The 14,158-nt window shown below is 44.0% G+C and overlaps 1 protein-coding gene across 11 annotated transcripts in view; it reads right to left on the bottom strand.

Moving 5' to 3' along the window:
* LOC116374658 (GRB2-associated-binding protein 1) overlaps positions 1–11,759 on the bottom strand; it is a 68,317-nt gene extending 56,558 nt beyond the window's left edge. For 2 of the 11 annotated variants that reach the window (XM_031828334.1, XM_031828333.1), the window contains exons 1-2: positions 10,970–11,473; positions 10,732–10,861 (exon numbers count right to left, since the gene is read on the bottom strand). In XM_031828334.1, coding sequence (XP_031684194.1) covers positions 10,732–10,803 — 72 coding nt within the window. In that variant the 5' untranslated portion in view covers positions 10,804–10,861; positions 10,970–11,473. Of the gene's footprint in view, positions 1–10,731; positions 10,862–10,961; positions 11,474–11,688 lie in introns of those variants that run through there. The other 9 variants (XM_031828330.1, XM_031828331.1, XM_031828338.1 and 6 more) reach the window with 9 other exon arrangements.
* Between the last annotated feature and the right edge of the window lie 2,399 nt (positions 11,760–14,158).

A 14,158-nucleotide genomic window follows, 5' to 3' on the forward strand; every position in this document is an offset into this window, starting at 1 on the left:
ACCTTTACCAATTTACCTGGTAACAGGCAGGCTCCTCATGGAGTGCAATGTAAAGCAGGTAGTTAGAGTGTTGGACTAGTTAACCGTAAGGTTGCAAGACTGAATCCCTGAGCTGACAAGGTAAAAAAAAAATCTGTCGTTCTGCCCCTGAACAAGGCAGTTAACCCACTGTTCCTAGGCCGCCATTGAAAATAAGAATGTGTTCTTAACTGACTTGCCTTGTTAAATAAAGATTAAATAAAAAGGTGTAAACAATTGTAAAAAAAATAATAATAATCATTTAAATGTAAATTGGCGTCCAAAAATGCCGATTTCCGATTGTTATGAAAACTTGAAATCGGCCCTAATTAAATCGGCCATTCCGATTAATCCGGCGACCTCTATCAGAGAGTGACGAGCGACCCAGAGAGGAGTTGTCAGAGAGTGACCGAGAGGGAGTGACCGAGAGCGGGAAAAAAAGAGGTAGCACGAAAGTGAAACAGAACGAAAAGCACTAGACACCAGCGTGGTAGACCACTAGTCTCTCTTCCCTCCAGACATCTGGTAGCCATCAGCACCGCACACAGGAAGCGGCCGCAATGCCGTGCTGGGGCGCCAGGGAGCTGCGCCTTTTTCCTCCGTCAGACTCAGCGCTGCGCTCAGCAGAAACAACAAATCAGGCAGCAGAGGCCAGCCCTCACTGAACACAGCAGAAGCACAGAAGAGGCTCACATTCCTACTGCCACAGCATGCCAAGAGGAGCCCTGAGCAGGGAGAGGGACAGAGAGTAGGCTGACTGAGGCTGGCTAATGGTGTGGGTTTGAGGCTAGCTCGGTGCATCTTTTAGTTTCCTTCCTTTCTCTCCCTCCCACTCTCTCTGCCTACTGATGGCCTATGAGGAGGTGGAGTAGATTATTGATTGACACTCTGGAATATCCCAAAATGCACACACCAAACACATGCACACACACCTTGCTCACTTAGCCTCGTAACTGGTTCTGAACTCCTTCCAGGACAATTTCACATGTGCTTATACACAGGCTCCATACACTCTCAGCTTTAGAGACTTGTTCCCATGACTGCACAAACAATCCAGTGGTCTGGACCATAGAAACAGGATCACTAGAAAAAGCATCCCCATTCAAGTCAATGTTCTGTGATGGGTGGATGGCCTGCAGATTATATTTGTATTTCTATGGTCTGGTCCCGTGAGCTGCTGGAAGGGGAAGCCAGCTCTGCCTGAGAGGCCAAAGCAAAGGGACCATCTTTGGACATTGTGTGCTCCTGGGTCCCTGCAGCAGCCCCCTCTCTCTGGAGCAGCAGTAGGACTCAAAGTTGGGGCTTGAAATAACCTCTCTCTCTGTCATAAGGTCTATTTTTAATAGCCCGATGACTCCAACTGAATTCTAGTGCTGCTCTGTTTGCTACATAATTCAGTCTGAGACCGCAACAAACTACTTCAACGATGGCAACGTCAAGATAAGGGGTGTTGTACAGAACAAAGTCATCAGCGATTGGATCATCTCTAACCAATCAGAGTATCAAAGCCAATGACAAATGTTTAAAAAAAATACCGGCACTTTACCCACAAGTGTCCCAGCCTAACCTGGCGGTTTCTGAGACCAATCAGAGCGGTTAGAATGTTTGCGTCAGGGAGGTAGTAGGTACTCATAAATTGCAGAGAAGAAACTAGCATCCGTGGTCGTGGCGTAGTGTTTGGGTAGCCAGGTAATATCTTTACAGCCAGACGTCACTGGACGGGCTTAACATGGAACAATAAATAACGATTTCTAAAGTTGAACACTGAACACGTTCATGTTATGTCGTACTGCAAGTTGCATTTATGTAGCCTGCATTGTATAAATCTGTCTTCATTTTCTGCCCTGGATACAGGCATTTAAACCTATCCAGCCAAGAGTCTGGAGAAGTGTCTTATCTGTGCTTCATAAGAACTGGGTCTGGATAGTGTTAAGAGTTGGCATATTCAACCATAACGCCATGTGACTGTGGAGCTCTACAACAACCACAGGAGAGTTTCCACACAATTTTTTTTTTTAACAAAGTGTGTATACACACTGAGTGTACAAAACATTAAGGACACCTGCTGTTTCCATGACAGACTGACCAGGTGAATCCAGGTGAAAGTTATTGATGTTAAATCCACTTCAAATCAGTGTAGATGAAGGGGAGGAGACAGGTTGAAGAATTCTCAAGCCTTGAGATAATTGAGACATGGATTGTGTATGTGTGCCAATCAGAGGGTGAATGGGCAAGACAAACAATTTAATTGCCTTTCAATTGGGGTACGGTAGTAGGTGCCAGGTGCACTGGTTTGTGTCAAGAACTGCAAAGCTGTAGGGTCTCTCAAACAACAGTTTCCTGTGTGTATCAAGAATGGTCCACCATCAAAGGACATCCAGCCAACTTGACAACTGTGGGAAGCATTGGAGTAAACATGGGCCAGCACCCCTGTGGAACGCTCGACACCTTTTAGTCCATGCCCCGACGACTTGAGGATGTTGAGGGGAGTGCAACTCAATATTAGGAAGGTGTTTGTAATGTTTTATACATTCAGCAGCAGATTGAGTCTTTCATCTATGACAGTATAAACAGCAAGAGCCAGGCGATAAAGGAACAAATCTTAACAGACTGCACCAAGCAAGGCCAGCTGCCCAGCCACCAAGCAACATGACAAAAAGCAAGCAGTGTTGTTTAAAGGGCTTCCAACTTGTTGCTGTGTTTGTGTTTGTCAGCAGAGCGCGTTGGGAGTTATAACGGGCGGACTTTGGAAAGACGACATGGGCCTAGAACGCCACATGACCACCACCGCAGTTGACGAGAATAGCCACAGAAACAGAGAACTGGTCACCAGGACTGTCCACACAGTGGTAGTGAGTGACGCAAGGAAATTGTTACATATGGGGAAGGATGGGGTCTGTGCTGGTGGGCTTTCCCACTCCACAACACTAATAGGACAAGTCAGACCACAATGAAATACAGATAAATGTTTAAATAGTTAGAACTTAAAAGTTGAAAGGATCTTATGCCTGCTATATCATCACTGCAGTCCACACTGTCAGACAGTGTGCCTCGTCTGACCGGCTACACATACCTGCTGTAGCACTAAGCCCGTGGGTTTTTGGCCGTGTGTCAACTCCAGACCTATTCTTGGTCCCCGAGACCCAGACAGACTATCAGGCAGAAAGTGTGCATAGATTAACTGTCTAGTGTCTGTTATAAAAGACCTATGGCTGTCATCACTGAATTGCTAACTACACCAATAAAACCAAATCAGGCGAACCGTTGCCGCACACACACACACCTGAGTGAAAAACAAGCCGCTCAAATACACCACAGCTCATGTTAAATCAGGCTTCCTCGATGTTGAAAAACACTGGCGGAGGTTTTCACCCATGTGTTGTGTGTCTCTGTAAAATAACCAAAACTTTATTCATAGGGCTTAGCTTTAATTGGCTGCTGTGTTATTGTGGTTATGAGCATTGTTTATCTTGTCGTGATTGGGTTTCAAGCGGCCCCCGCAACGCAAACAAGCAAATGAAAACTTAGACAACCGAAAAGCGCCTTGGGTCGTCTGGCGATACTGGTGGAGCTCTGGGTACATAAACACAAGTCAGGTGGTCGTTTTCTTTTTTGGAGAATCATTCAAATACAAACAATGAATGGGTCTGAGGCAGTTAATCTGTTTGGAAAATATTTCAACCTTAATATTTCAGCAGCCTTTCGAAACGACTGAAAAGAGGGATAAACAGGGTGTATGTGGTACGTAACAGCATTGTAATTGCTGTGTCAGTAAGATATCACCCCACATTAATGTTGTATGCCTTTCTTTTTTCTTTATATTTCTAATGGACATTTAAATAATTGATGGCCGATGCAATCCATTATTTTCTGGGCATGACTGCTCCCACACAACAACAGCAGTCTGCTGCTTTTCAAAATGGACTGTTCCGTTGTCGTGGTAGCCAGGAGGACATACTCGGCATCCCTGTTCCCTATACAGTACACTACTTATTGGTCAAAAGCAGTGCAATACATAGGGAATAGTGCTGTTTGGGACACATGGGCACTCCAAACCTGTTCCTGGAGAGCTCCCGTCCTGTAGGTTTTCACTCCAACCCTAATCTAGCGCACCTGATCCTAATAAATATCTGGTTGATAAACTCAATCAGGTTAGTTACAACTGGGGTTGGAGTGAAAACCTACAGAAGGGTATCTCTCCAGGAACAGGGTTGGAGAGCCCTGGTCTTCAACAATAATGTATGCTGGCTAGGAATAGCCTCTTACGCTAACGCCACACAAGCGCTTCTCTGTTCCACTTGCTGAGCAAATGAATCCTGTACTCAAAAAAGCTATTCCTTTGTTTCGTTTGACCACTCCACTGATTCCCATCGGTCTATCCGTCCACTCTGTTTGTTCAGAAGTTGCAGAATTTCCTCCTTGGTTGGTCGCAATTCAAAAATGTTAAATTAGGCTTGAACACAAGTAATGGCTTATAGGGCGCTACATACAGTAAGTGGTTCAGGTCAGGAGACAGACTCCCTCAAGCTGCTAACTGGTGAAGACACATTTACAGAAGTGGAAGGATATTTTCTGAGCCGGCTAGAGGATGTCCTCAGTGAGTTTACTGCCAACACCCTATGGGTTCGTCCCAAAGGAACCATATTCCCTATATAGTGCACTACTTTTGATCAGGGCTCATTTGGGACAGAGACACTCAAAAAGGGACCTTTAGGGTTCAACATTTTCCCTCTCACCTCTCCTTCCCTTCCCTCTCACCTCTCCTTCCCTTCCCTCTCACCTCTCCTTCCCTTCCCTCTCACCTCTCCTTCCCTTCCCTCTCACCTCTCCTTCCCTTCCCTCTCACCTCTCCTTCCCTTCCCTCTCTGTCTCTGGAGTATTGTTGTTCAAACACTGAGGCCCTGTGAGGGAAAGGATGGGAAAAGCACAGCATGAATAACCCCTCTGAATGCTTTGGATGGGACCAACCATTTGAGCTTCCTATGAGGAGAGGAGAGGAGCGATCCATGTCGCCATATGGGGAGGGGACACAGAGAGAGATTCCCCCTGCTGCCTCCCAGCCTCAACTGTCTCCGCACATTAAGTGGAGCTGACGAAGTAACAACCAACTTTTATCCCCTTTCATTTCCTTGGGTAGTTTAGAAAACACAGCGCAGATGTCTCAAGACACACAACCTGCAGGACTCTCTCTTTGATGAACGCTTTACAAGTGGGACCTCCATAAATTCCCAGATTGCGAGAGAGGCGAGAAACGAAAGAGGAAGTCTAAAAATGAAAGATGGAAAGTGCAATGTCAATGAAATGAAAACCTAACAGAGTTGCATGTTCAGAGCAAACGTTTACATTTCTGCGGCTGGGAAAAATCAGACTGGAGTGGTTGTGGTAGGTTTCCTCATACCATCTCACCAAGACAAGAAAGGAGAACGCAACAGTTCTGAAGGTGACCTTACATTAATACATCATATAGGCCAGGGGTATTCAACGCCTACTCTACGAGGTCCGGAGCCTGCTGGTTCTCTCTTCTACCTGATAATGAAGTGTCCCAGGTCGAAATCAGCACCTGATTAGAGGGAAACAATGACAAAAGCAGCGGAACTGGCTTTGAGGTCCAGAGTTGAATTTGATGGCTATAGTATATCAAATTGAAAAAAATAACTATCCTGTGTATGGATAAACCTGTAACACACTAAACACCCACAACACTGTGGTCCATGAAATCTATATGCCAGCATATGGCCCCTAGATGGGACAGAGACCCCTTTCTCTGGGGCCCTGCACGGTCATGGTTAAGCTCCCACTATTTACGCTGTCTGTGTGCCTACATGTCTCCACAAAATAGAAAAAAGGCCTTAGTGTGCACTTTGAGCTGCCCAGTGCTCTGCCTGCCGGTAAACAGGGCGGTGCTGCAGACACAGGCAGGCCGCTGAACAGTTTAACCCTTGATCTCGTCCAATCAGGGGCTGAGCTGGCCAGCCGGGGACAAACTTTGCCCAGAGTGGTTAACCTCCCGGCAGCCGGCAGGGCTACGTGTCTGGCCTGGAGCTACTGTGGAGAGTAGAGGCTGAATGCTCAGACAGTAAGGGTGAACACTGGAGAATGAGAGGGCACACAAACAGAAGGTCTACTTAGATCAACCTGTACACAGTCTATAGATGACCCGTCTCCCTGACAAAAGCAGCAGAACCACCTCTGACCCCCCCCCCCCTCTCAGTTAACGCCTCCACACACAACCGAAATAACCATCCCTGTATCTGTCACCTTTACATTCAGAACCCTTGCCAGAGGTAGACCTACACTACCGTTCAAAAGTTTGGGATCAATTAGAAATGTCCTTGTTTTTGAAAGAAAAAGCAAAAAAATGTGTCCATTAAAATAACATCAAATTGATCAAAAATACAGTGTAGACATTGTTAATGTTGTAAATGACTATTGTAGCTGGAAACAGCTGATTTTTTAAATGGAATATCTACATAGGCGTACCGATGCCCATTATCAGCAACCATCACTCCTGTGCTCCAATGGCATGGTTTGTTTGATAAAACTTGGATTAGCTCGTACAATGCTGTGTACTACTCCCTTCACAGAACAGCGCAAACTGGCTCTGGAATAGAAAAAAGGAGTGGGAGGCTCCGGTGCACAACTGAGCAAGAGGACAAGTACATTAGTGTCTAGTTTGTGAAAGACGCCTAGAAGGCCAGCATCCCAGAGTCGCCTCTTCACTGTTGACGTTGAGACCTGGTGTTTTGCTGGTACTATTTCATGAAGCTGCCAGTTGAGGACTTGTGAGGCATCTGTTTCTCAGACTAGACACTAATGTACTTGTCCTCTTGCTCAGTTGTGCACCGGGGCCTCCCACTCTTCCTATTTTGGTTAGTGACAGGTTGCGCTGTTCTGTGAAGGGAGTAGTACACAGCTTTGTACGAGATCTTCAGTTTCTTGGCCATTTCTCGCATGGAATAGCCTTCATTTCTCAGAACAAGAATAGACTGACGAGTTTCAGAAGAAAGTTTTGTTTCTGGCCATTTTGAGCCTGTAATCAAATCCACAAATGCTGATACTCCACTAGTCTAAAGGCCAGTTTTACTGCTTCTTTGATCAGAACAACAGTTTTCAGCTGTGCTAACATAATTGCAAAAGGGTTTTCTAATAATCAATTAGCCTTTTAAAATGATAAACGTGGATTAGCTAACACAACATGCCATTGGAACACAGGAGTGACAGTTGCTGATAATGGGCCTATGTAGATATTCCATTAAAAACGTTTTTTAAAGCAGCCATTTCCAGCTACATCAGTCATTTAAAATTTTAACAATGTCTACACTGTATTTCTGATCAATTTGATGTTATTTTAAAATGGACAAAAAAAAAGAAAAAAAAGTCCTTTACCTTCAAAAACAAGGAAGTTTCTAAGTGACCCCAAACTTTTGAACGGTAGTGTATATTAGAAGGTTGGCCTATAATCTGGATGGGCACCTGAAAACGGGTCATGATGTCACGGCGTAATCCTGAGGACCCGTAGGCTATATTAGGCATACTGGTTTCGGTTATTCACACTCCCAGGCTGTCCTGAGAGGGCTCAAGTGAGGTCACCTCCACCCACAACCGCTGCTGTCGTTAGCCACTGCCACACACACACACTGGCAAGTCTCACACACTCAGCGAGTGGGTCGCACACACACCTGGCCCAGTGTAACTCAGCGGGGGCTCCAGCTAACAGCTTCAACCAGAAACAACAATTCGCCAGTGATCAGTGTTCCTTCTCATACTGCATGCAGGGCCTCATCTACACCACACAGATCCTATTAACACTGGAGGGTCAAAATACAGCCATTCATATTGTCGAACACCATTAAGGAAACACACACAGCTCCAAAACTTACACACACACAAAAGGTCACACAAGCGGTGTTTAAACAGACGCCGCCAGGCTTTGGCAGAAGTGTGAATCAGATGAATTGGGTCAAAGAGTTGGTCAGAGACAGCAGTAGAACAGGCTGTTCCTACAGGGCCACAGAGGCAGCAGCAAAACAGGCTGTTATAGGGGCACAATGAAGCCATTTAGGCCAGAATGGACACGTACCAAATCATACAAATAGATTAACACATTCTTAGGGTCTAATGAATGTAGGGTGAGATAAATACACACTAGTCTATAGACCTGAGGGTAGTGAAGTAGTAGGCTACAGTGCAATCAGGTCATAACCAGTTTGCTCAGGGGCCTGGTGAAATGCAACACACTGCATTTACCCATTGGATTATGCCCTTAACAAAATGTCCACTTTTTAAGGAAGTAGACCGTTCTCAGTGCTCCATTCACATAAGGATAAGTGTTCCCAGTCTGTCACTTCAGAGTGACCTGCTGTAAGTAAGATGGACTTGATGAATGAACACCTCGGAGTGTTGCAGTCCACCAAGTTAGCAGTTACACACCCTCAGTGTGTACAGCAGCTGGGCTGGCTCCCTACACTACCCTTCAGTTAAAACGTGACACACACACACACACACACAGTGTCTTGGTCACTAAGTGTCATGTGATCAGAGTCTCCTGTCTCATCTGTTCCTGCTGTGGGAAAGCATAGTTACTTACTGTATCACCATGGTTACTGTGTCACCACCACTAACCACTCCATAGTAACCCCTACACCCCCCTGGCTGACTGACTGTCATACTTCACAATGACAGAGGGAGTGTTGAGCTCCGGGTGCCGATTGATCATGACTAGGGGCTGGACTTCTTATCCTGACCATGTGACCTGAACAGGAAACGCTCTGGGACCTCGATACAGGTTCTAACTTTGGGGCGGCAGGTAGCCTAGTGGTTAGAGCGTCGGGCCAGTAACCGAAAGGTTTCTGGGTCGAATCCCCGTTCTGGCCTTGAACAAGGCAGTTAACACACTGCTCCACTGTAGGCTGTCCTTGTAAATAAGAATTTGTTCTTAACTGACTTGTCTAGTTAAATAATGGTTAAATAAAATAAAAAACAGGCTCTAAGTAGGGCTGCAGTCAGGAAAAACTCCTGTTCTAGGCATGTAGTTACAAGGAGAACAATTGAGTTCTGTGCAGATTCAGATTGATCATAGCATCAGTGGAGGGAGCACAGAAGGAATGGTATTTGGCAGGCAATGCCTTGGTTCAGTATGGCCAACCAGAGACATTGGGAGAATCTCAATTGCATACTCCTCACATCCTCCTCTTGCCCCGCCTCCTTCTCAAAACCCGTTGGCTGAGAAAGCCAGAGGTCCTTCGCCTCCAGTGGGTTTTGAGGACGCGAGGGGTATACAATCGAGATTCTCTCGGAGAGATCGGTTGAGGAGAACTGTGGTTGCTGCGAAAACATGTAGAGCGCAGGGCCGTCCAGTTCCTAATGCAAACATCAATAGAGATATCCAATAAGCCACAAATACAACACTTAACAGCCTTTTGGACACAGCAAGACTCATTTATAAATGGTCATTTGTGTCCCAGAGTTGTGGTGTGCAGTCTCTTTAACACGCCATCTTTGTAGATTAGGAGCAAATACAACTGATAGAGGGCCCACGAATACAATGGCGATAGATGTTCTTTGGATAGATAACAGATCCAATATCATGGGAACTAATATACAGCCAACTGATTCACCCACTGATTCACACAGTAAAGAAAGGGGACATATACAGGGTGGCAATTTCATTATGGGTGTGAAAATGGTAATACTTTTCAGGAAAAAAAAAAGGTCATGTAAGACTATCAACAATGACATCCAGCTTCCAAAGAAGTGTGTGATTTATAGAGAGAACCATTATTTTGCATAACTGTGTTCTAGCTATGCAACTGTGATTGAAATGTATTTTCATATCATTTCAATACTGTACTGATTTATATGGGCATACCTCCCTGTCTCGTAAGTAGGCCAAGTCTCGAGTCTACATGGGACACTCTTCACGCCACTTTGATACAAAGTGATTGTCGTTGCAGGTTAGCATAGCATTTTTGGTAACCTTAACCTCAGTCTCCTAAACTGATGCGTAAGTTCTCCTAACCTGCTACAAAAAAAAAAGTCACTTCGGTATCGAGGTGGCGTGAGTCTACATAGTCTACATAGACTAGACTATGGAGAAGACTGAACATTCTCATTTCCTGTGACAACCAGAAACTGCTTTCAAAAGCATTCCTTTTAAGAACACAAGTCAATTGGAATTCATTCCCGACATTGTGAGAGTTGTCAACGTGATCCGTTTGTTAGATTCCTACATTAGTCAAACCTACACTTAGGATTTTGACATTAAAACATGTGCTCATAAACTATTATGCTATGACTTAGACGAGCATTTCAGCTGCCTTGCCTTAGAATGCGAATGTTGCACAGTATAGGACCATTTTCATGAATGCTTTGAAATAGGCCCCGTGTTGGAATTCGCATCAAATCATTGAAAAGCTCAACAGCATGCAGGCTGTCATCACAACAAGATGTAGCCTAGGAGGCCATTGTCACTTGACAATACTACAATCGGATTTTAAATCCACTTCTTGCTATTCATGAATTGTCGATAGTTTTGTTGTAGCAAACAAAGATTCGAGATGCTGCATAAACTTTGTGCAGCTGGGGGAGGTGATTAGCGAGGCAACGTACGCAAATTCGAAATAATCGAAAGTGTTACATTTGCATAGCTACAATGTATCCGCTCTGTGGTAAGGATCCAAAGCAAGACAAGAATATGATCAAGCTCAGACTTACGTAACGTCTCAACTTTTTTTCTGGAGGAGATTTTCTTAACCAGCCCGAGCACACCACATCTCCCCCGCTCATCTTTCCTCCTTTCTTCCTCGCCGTCTGGATGTTTGGGCCGAGATTGTTTTGAGTGAACCTGCAAATATTGACAGGGAGCGGTCAATGGAAGAAAATAATATGAAAAAAATGAATGTCGCATTGGTTGAGATTTTAGGAGTTGGGTAAGCGATAAATACCGTCACACCTCCTAGTCTGCGCTGCGAGTAACCAACAGCGACTTTAAGACAGTCCTCTGAAATGTGTCAACCACTTTTGTCAAGAAGTGTGTTAAATAGCCAAATTAAATCCCAAAGTGTCGTGCGTCCGTGGTTACCTTCTGGATATGTTTCGTACTCCAAGCAGAATAGTTGCTTGCAAGTGAAACTCGCCGAGTTTGGCTTTCAGTGAACGCGCTTTTATGCAATTCCTTCCAAAGTAGATCAAATATTTTTAAGCACACTAGGATACTTATTTCCCTCTCCTTTCCGAAGCATAATTGTTTCACGGGAAGTACAAAGCCTTTTCACCCAAAAACGTAGCGTTTCACCGACCTTCCTCCCAGTTTCACTCCCTGTGGTTGCTAATTATGATTGACAGATAGGCAACTCTGTGTTTTCCCTGAACTCGGCCTGACAGCCTCCTTTGCAACACGCAGGCAGAGGGAGAGGCGGCGTGCAGGAAAAATTAACCAACACACCATGGGACATGTAGTTCTCAATTGTTTGGCGTTTCTCCCCCTAAAACAAATAACCGCATTTTGATTTTAAAAAATGTTGCATAAGGTTAGTATAGATTTACACCCATCTGACTGAATACCGGGGGAAAATATGGCTTTCTTATGATTGAACGGAATAACAAAGAACCTGCATTCCAGTGTTCAATGTAGGACCTCTCCTACCATGTGCACGTGGAAACTACACTTACCACAATGCGCGCCATTTGTGCGCTCGAAGTCATGCAACCTCGAGGACAGCGTAGAAATGACCGTACAATTAGAAAGTTGGCGATTGCCATTACATTATATCTGTGTGTGTAAGTGTGAGCACCAAAACCAGAAACAACAAAACTCGAGTAGGGTTTGAGCATAGTACACATGAAGGTCAATATTGTGATTAACAAATAGTCAACTGATGTACCAAAATAAATATGAACTTTTCATATAACTTACTAAAACAAATTAATAACTATTATTGTGCACAACAGCCATCACAGGGCGGCAGGGATCCTAGTGGTTAGAGCATTGGACTAGTAACCGGCAGGTTGCTGGATCGAATCCCCGAGCTGACAAGGTAGAAATCTGTTGTTCCACCCCTGAACAAGGCAGTTAACAATTAAAGTACCTCAGCAGTAGTACACTTGAAACGCAGATTATAACCAAACAATGATTGTGGAAGAGCCAGGATTCTCAATCCAATTATGAACTAAGCACAGGATCCATATTTGGGCATTTTGATTGTTCCTAGACTGTTGTTGTAATTAATAATTTGTTCTTAATTGACTTAATTGACTTTCCTACATTTCAATGTATGACTCAAGCAACACAATAACATTCAAACAATGTATTAATCATATGCAGATTCACAACTAAGTACAGTCATGACCCACCCAGTTGTGAGTGAGACTTTACATTCTAATATTAATCCATTTAAACATTCACATAGCCATTAAAGATATTTGTCACAGCATAGCTCCATACAGCAGGCAAGCCCAACCAGTGAGGACAACAATTGAGTACATTTGTCAGTCTACCATCCATAATACTATTGATCCTACTTGTCAACGTCTTCTAAAATACTATTCAGCCTGGGAGATAATTTTTCCTTTTTACTGTGTGCTCCTCAAGATGGGTCTGTGACACCATAGAGCTGAAAGAAAGATATTGCTGTGGTAAAAGTTCTAGTCACTGGCATTTTGCTGAGCCATGCTAGTCACTGGGGAACTTAACAGGAGCATAAATCCCAACTTCATGGTCCCCAATAGAATGAAATGGAAAAAGAGAGAGGAATGGTGGGAGACAGAGAAGGCATTATGTTTATTAAATTACATTTTAAATGAGTGGTTCCAGAGTTCATGCTTTTGCAAGGGACTTAAACTTTTATGAGAAAGGCATTAAAACAAATTGCATTTGACGTGTCGTGGGTGGAGACCAACCACAGAAAAATAAAAACATTCAAAACAGGGATCAAACAATATGCATTTGTGATGTGTGGGGATGTTAGCTGCTCATCAATTCATCCCACGTTGGTTTTTGCCTTCATTGTTATCACATTGAAATCTCTGCAATAATAGAGGGGTTATAGCATCCATTTTAAAGCCCACCGCCACAATAATAGTATTTCATAACTTCAATTGAATTGAATTGTAGTGTACTTCATGTTCCCAGAGGGAAGTTGTTTTGCCACCATGGCAGTAAATACAATAGACTGAAAAAGTTGCTCCTAAAAAGTGCAGCCAGGCAAATCTACATACAATACTGAAAAATGGTATAAATGCAACAATTTTACTGAGTTAGTTATAAGGAATATATAAGGAAATCAGTCAATTGAAATACATTAATTAGGCCCTAATCAAGCCATTGGTGGTCTTGGGAGGGCATAGGCCCACCCACTTGGGAGCCAGGCCCAGCCAACAAGAATTCGTTTCCCCCCACAAATGGGCTTTATTACAGACAGAAATACTCCTGTTTCATCAGCTGTCAGGGTCGCTGGTCTCAGACGATCCTGCAGGTGAAGAAGCTGGATGTGGAGGTCCTGGACTGGCGTGGTTACACTTGTTCTGCAGTAGTGAGGCCGGTTGGACGCACTGCCAAATTGTCTAAAATTACATTGAAGGCAGCTTATGGTAGGGAAATTAACATTCAATTATATGGCAACAGCTCTGGTAGAGATTCCTTCAGTCAGCATGCTAATTGCACGCTCCCTCAAAACTTGAGACATTTGTGGCATTGCAAAACTGCACATTTTAGAGTGAATTTTAATTGTCCCCAGCACAAGATGCATCTGTGTAATGATCATGCTGTTTAATCAGCTTCTTGATATGCCACACCTGTCAGGGGGATGGATGATCTTGGCAAAGGAGAAATGCTCACTAACAGTGATGTAAACAAATTTGTGCACAAAATTTGAGAGAAATAAGCTTTTTGTGAGTATGGAACATTTCTGGGATCTTTTATTTCAGCTCATGAAACATGTGACCAACACTTTACATGTTGCATTTATATTTTTGTTCAGTATATTTGGGCAATCTGAACCTGCTGATGAAGCTGCTCTGGTGCTATCAAAAAAAGGCCACACTTGATATCATACAACACTGAGTTGTGTAACTTACAGGGAATGCCATTGCTCTATAAAACTTTTGATGTGTCCTTACAAAACTGTACAAGTGAAACGCAAAT

Source organism: Oncorhynchus kisutch, linkage group LG7 (assembly GCF_002021735.2).
Source record: "Oncorhynchus kisutch isolate 150728-3 linkage group LG7, Okis_V2, whole genome shotgun sequence".
NCBI lineage: Eukaryota > Metazoa > Chordata > Actinopteri > Salmoniformes > Salmonidae > Oncorhynchus > Oncorhynchus kisutch.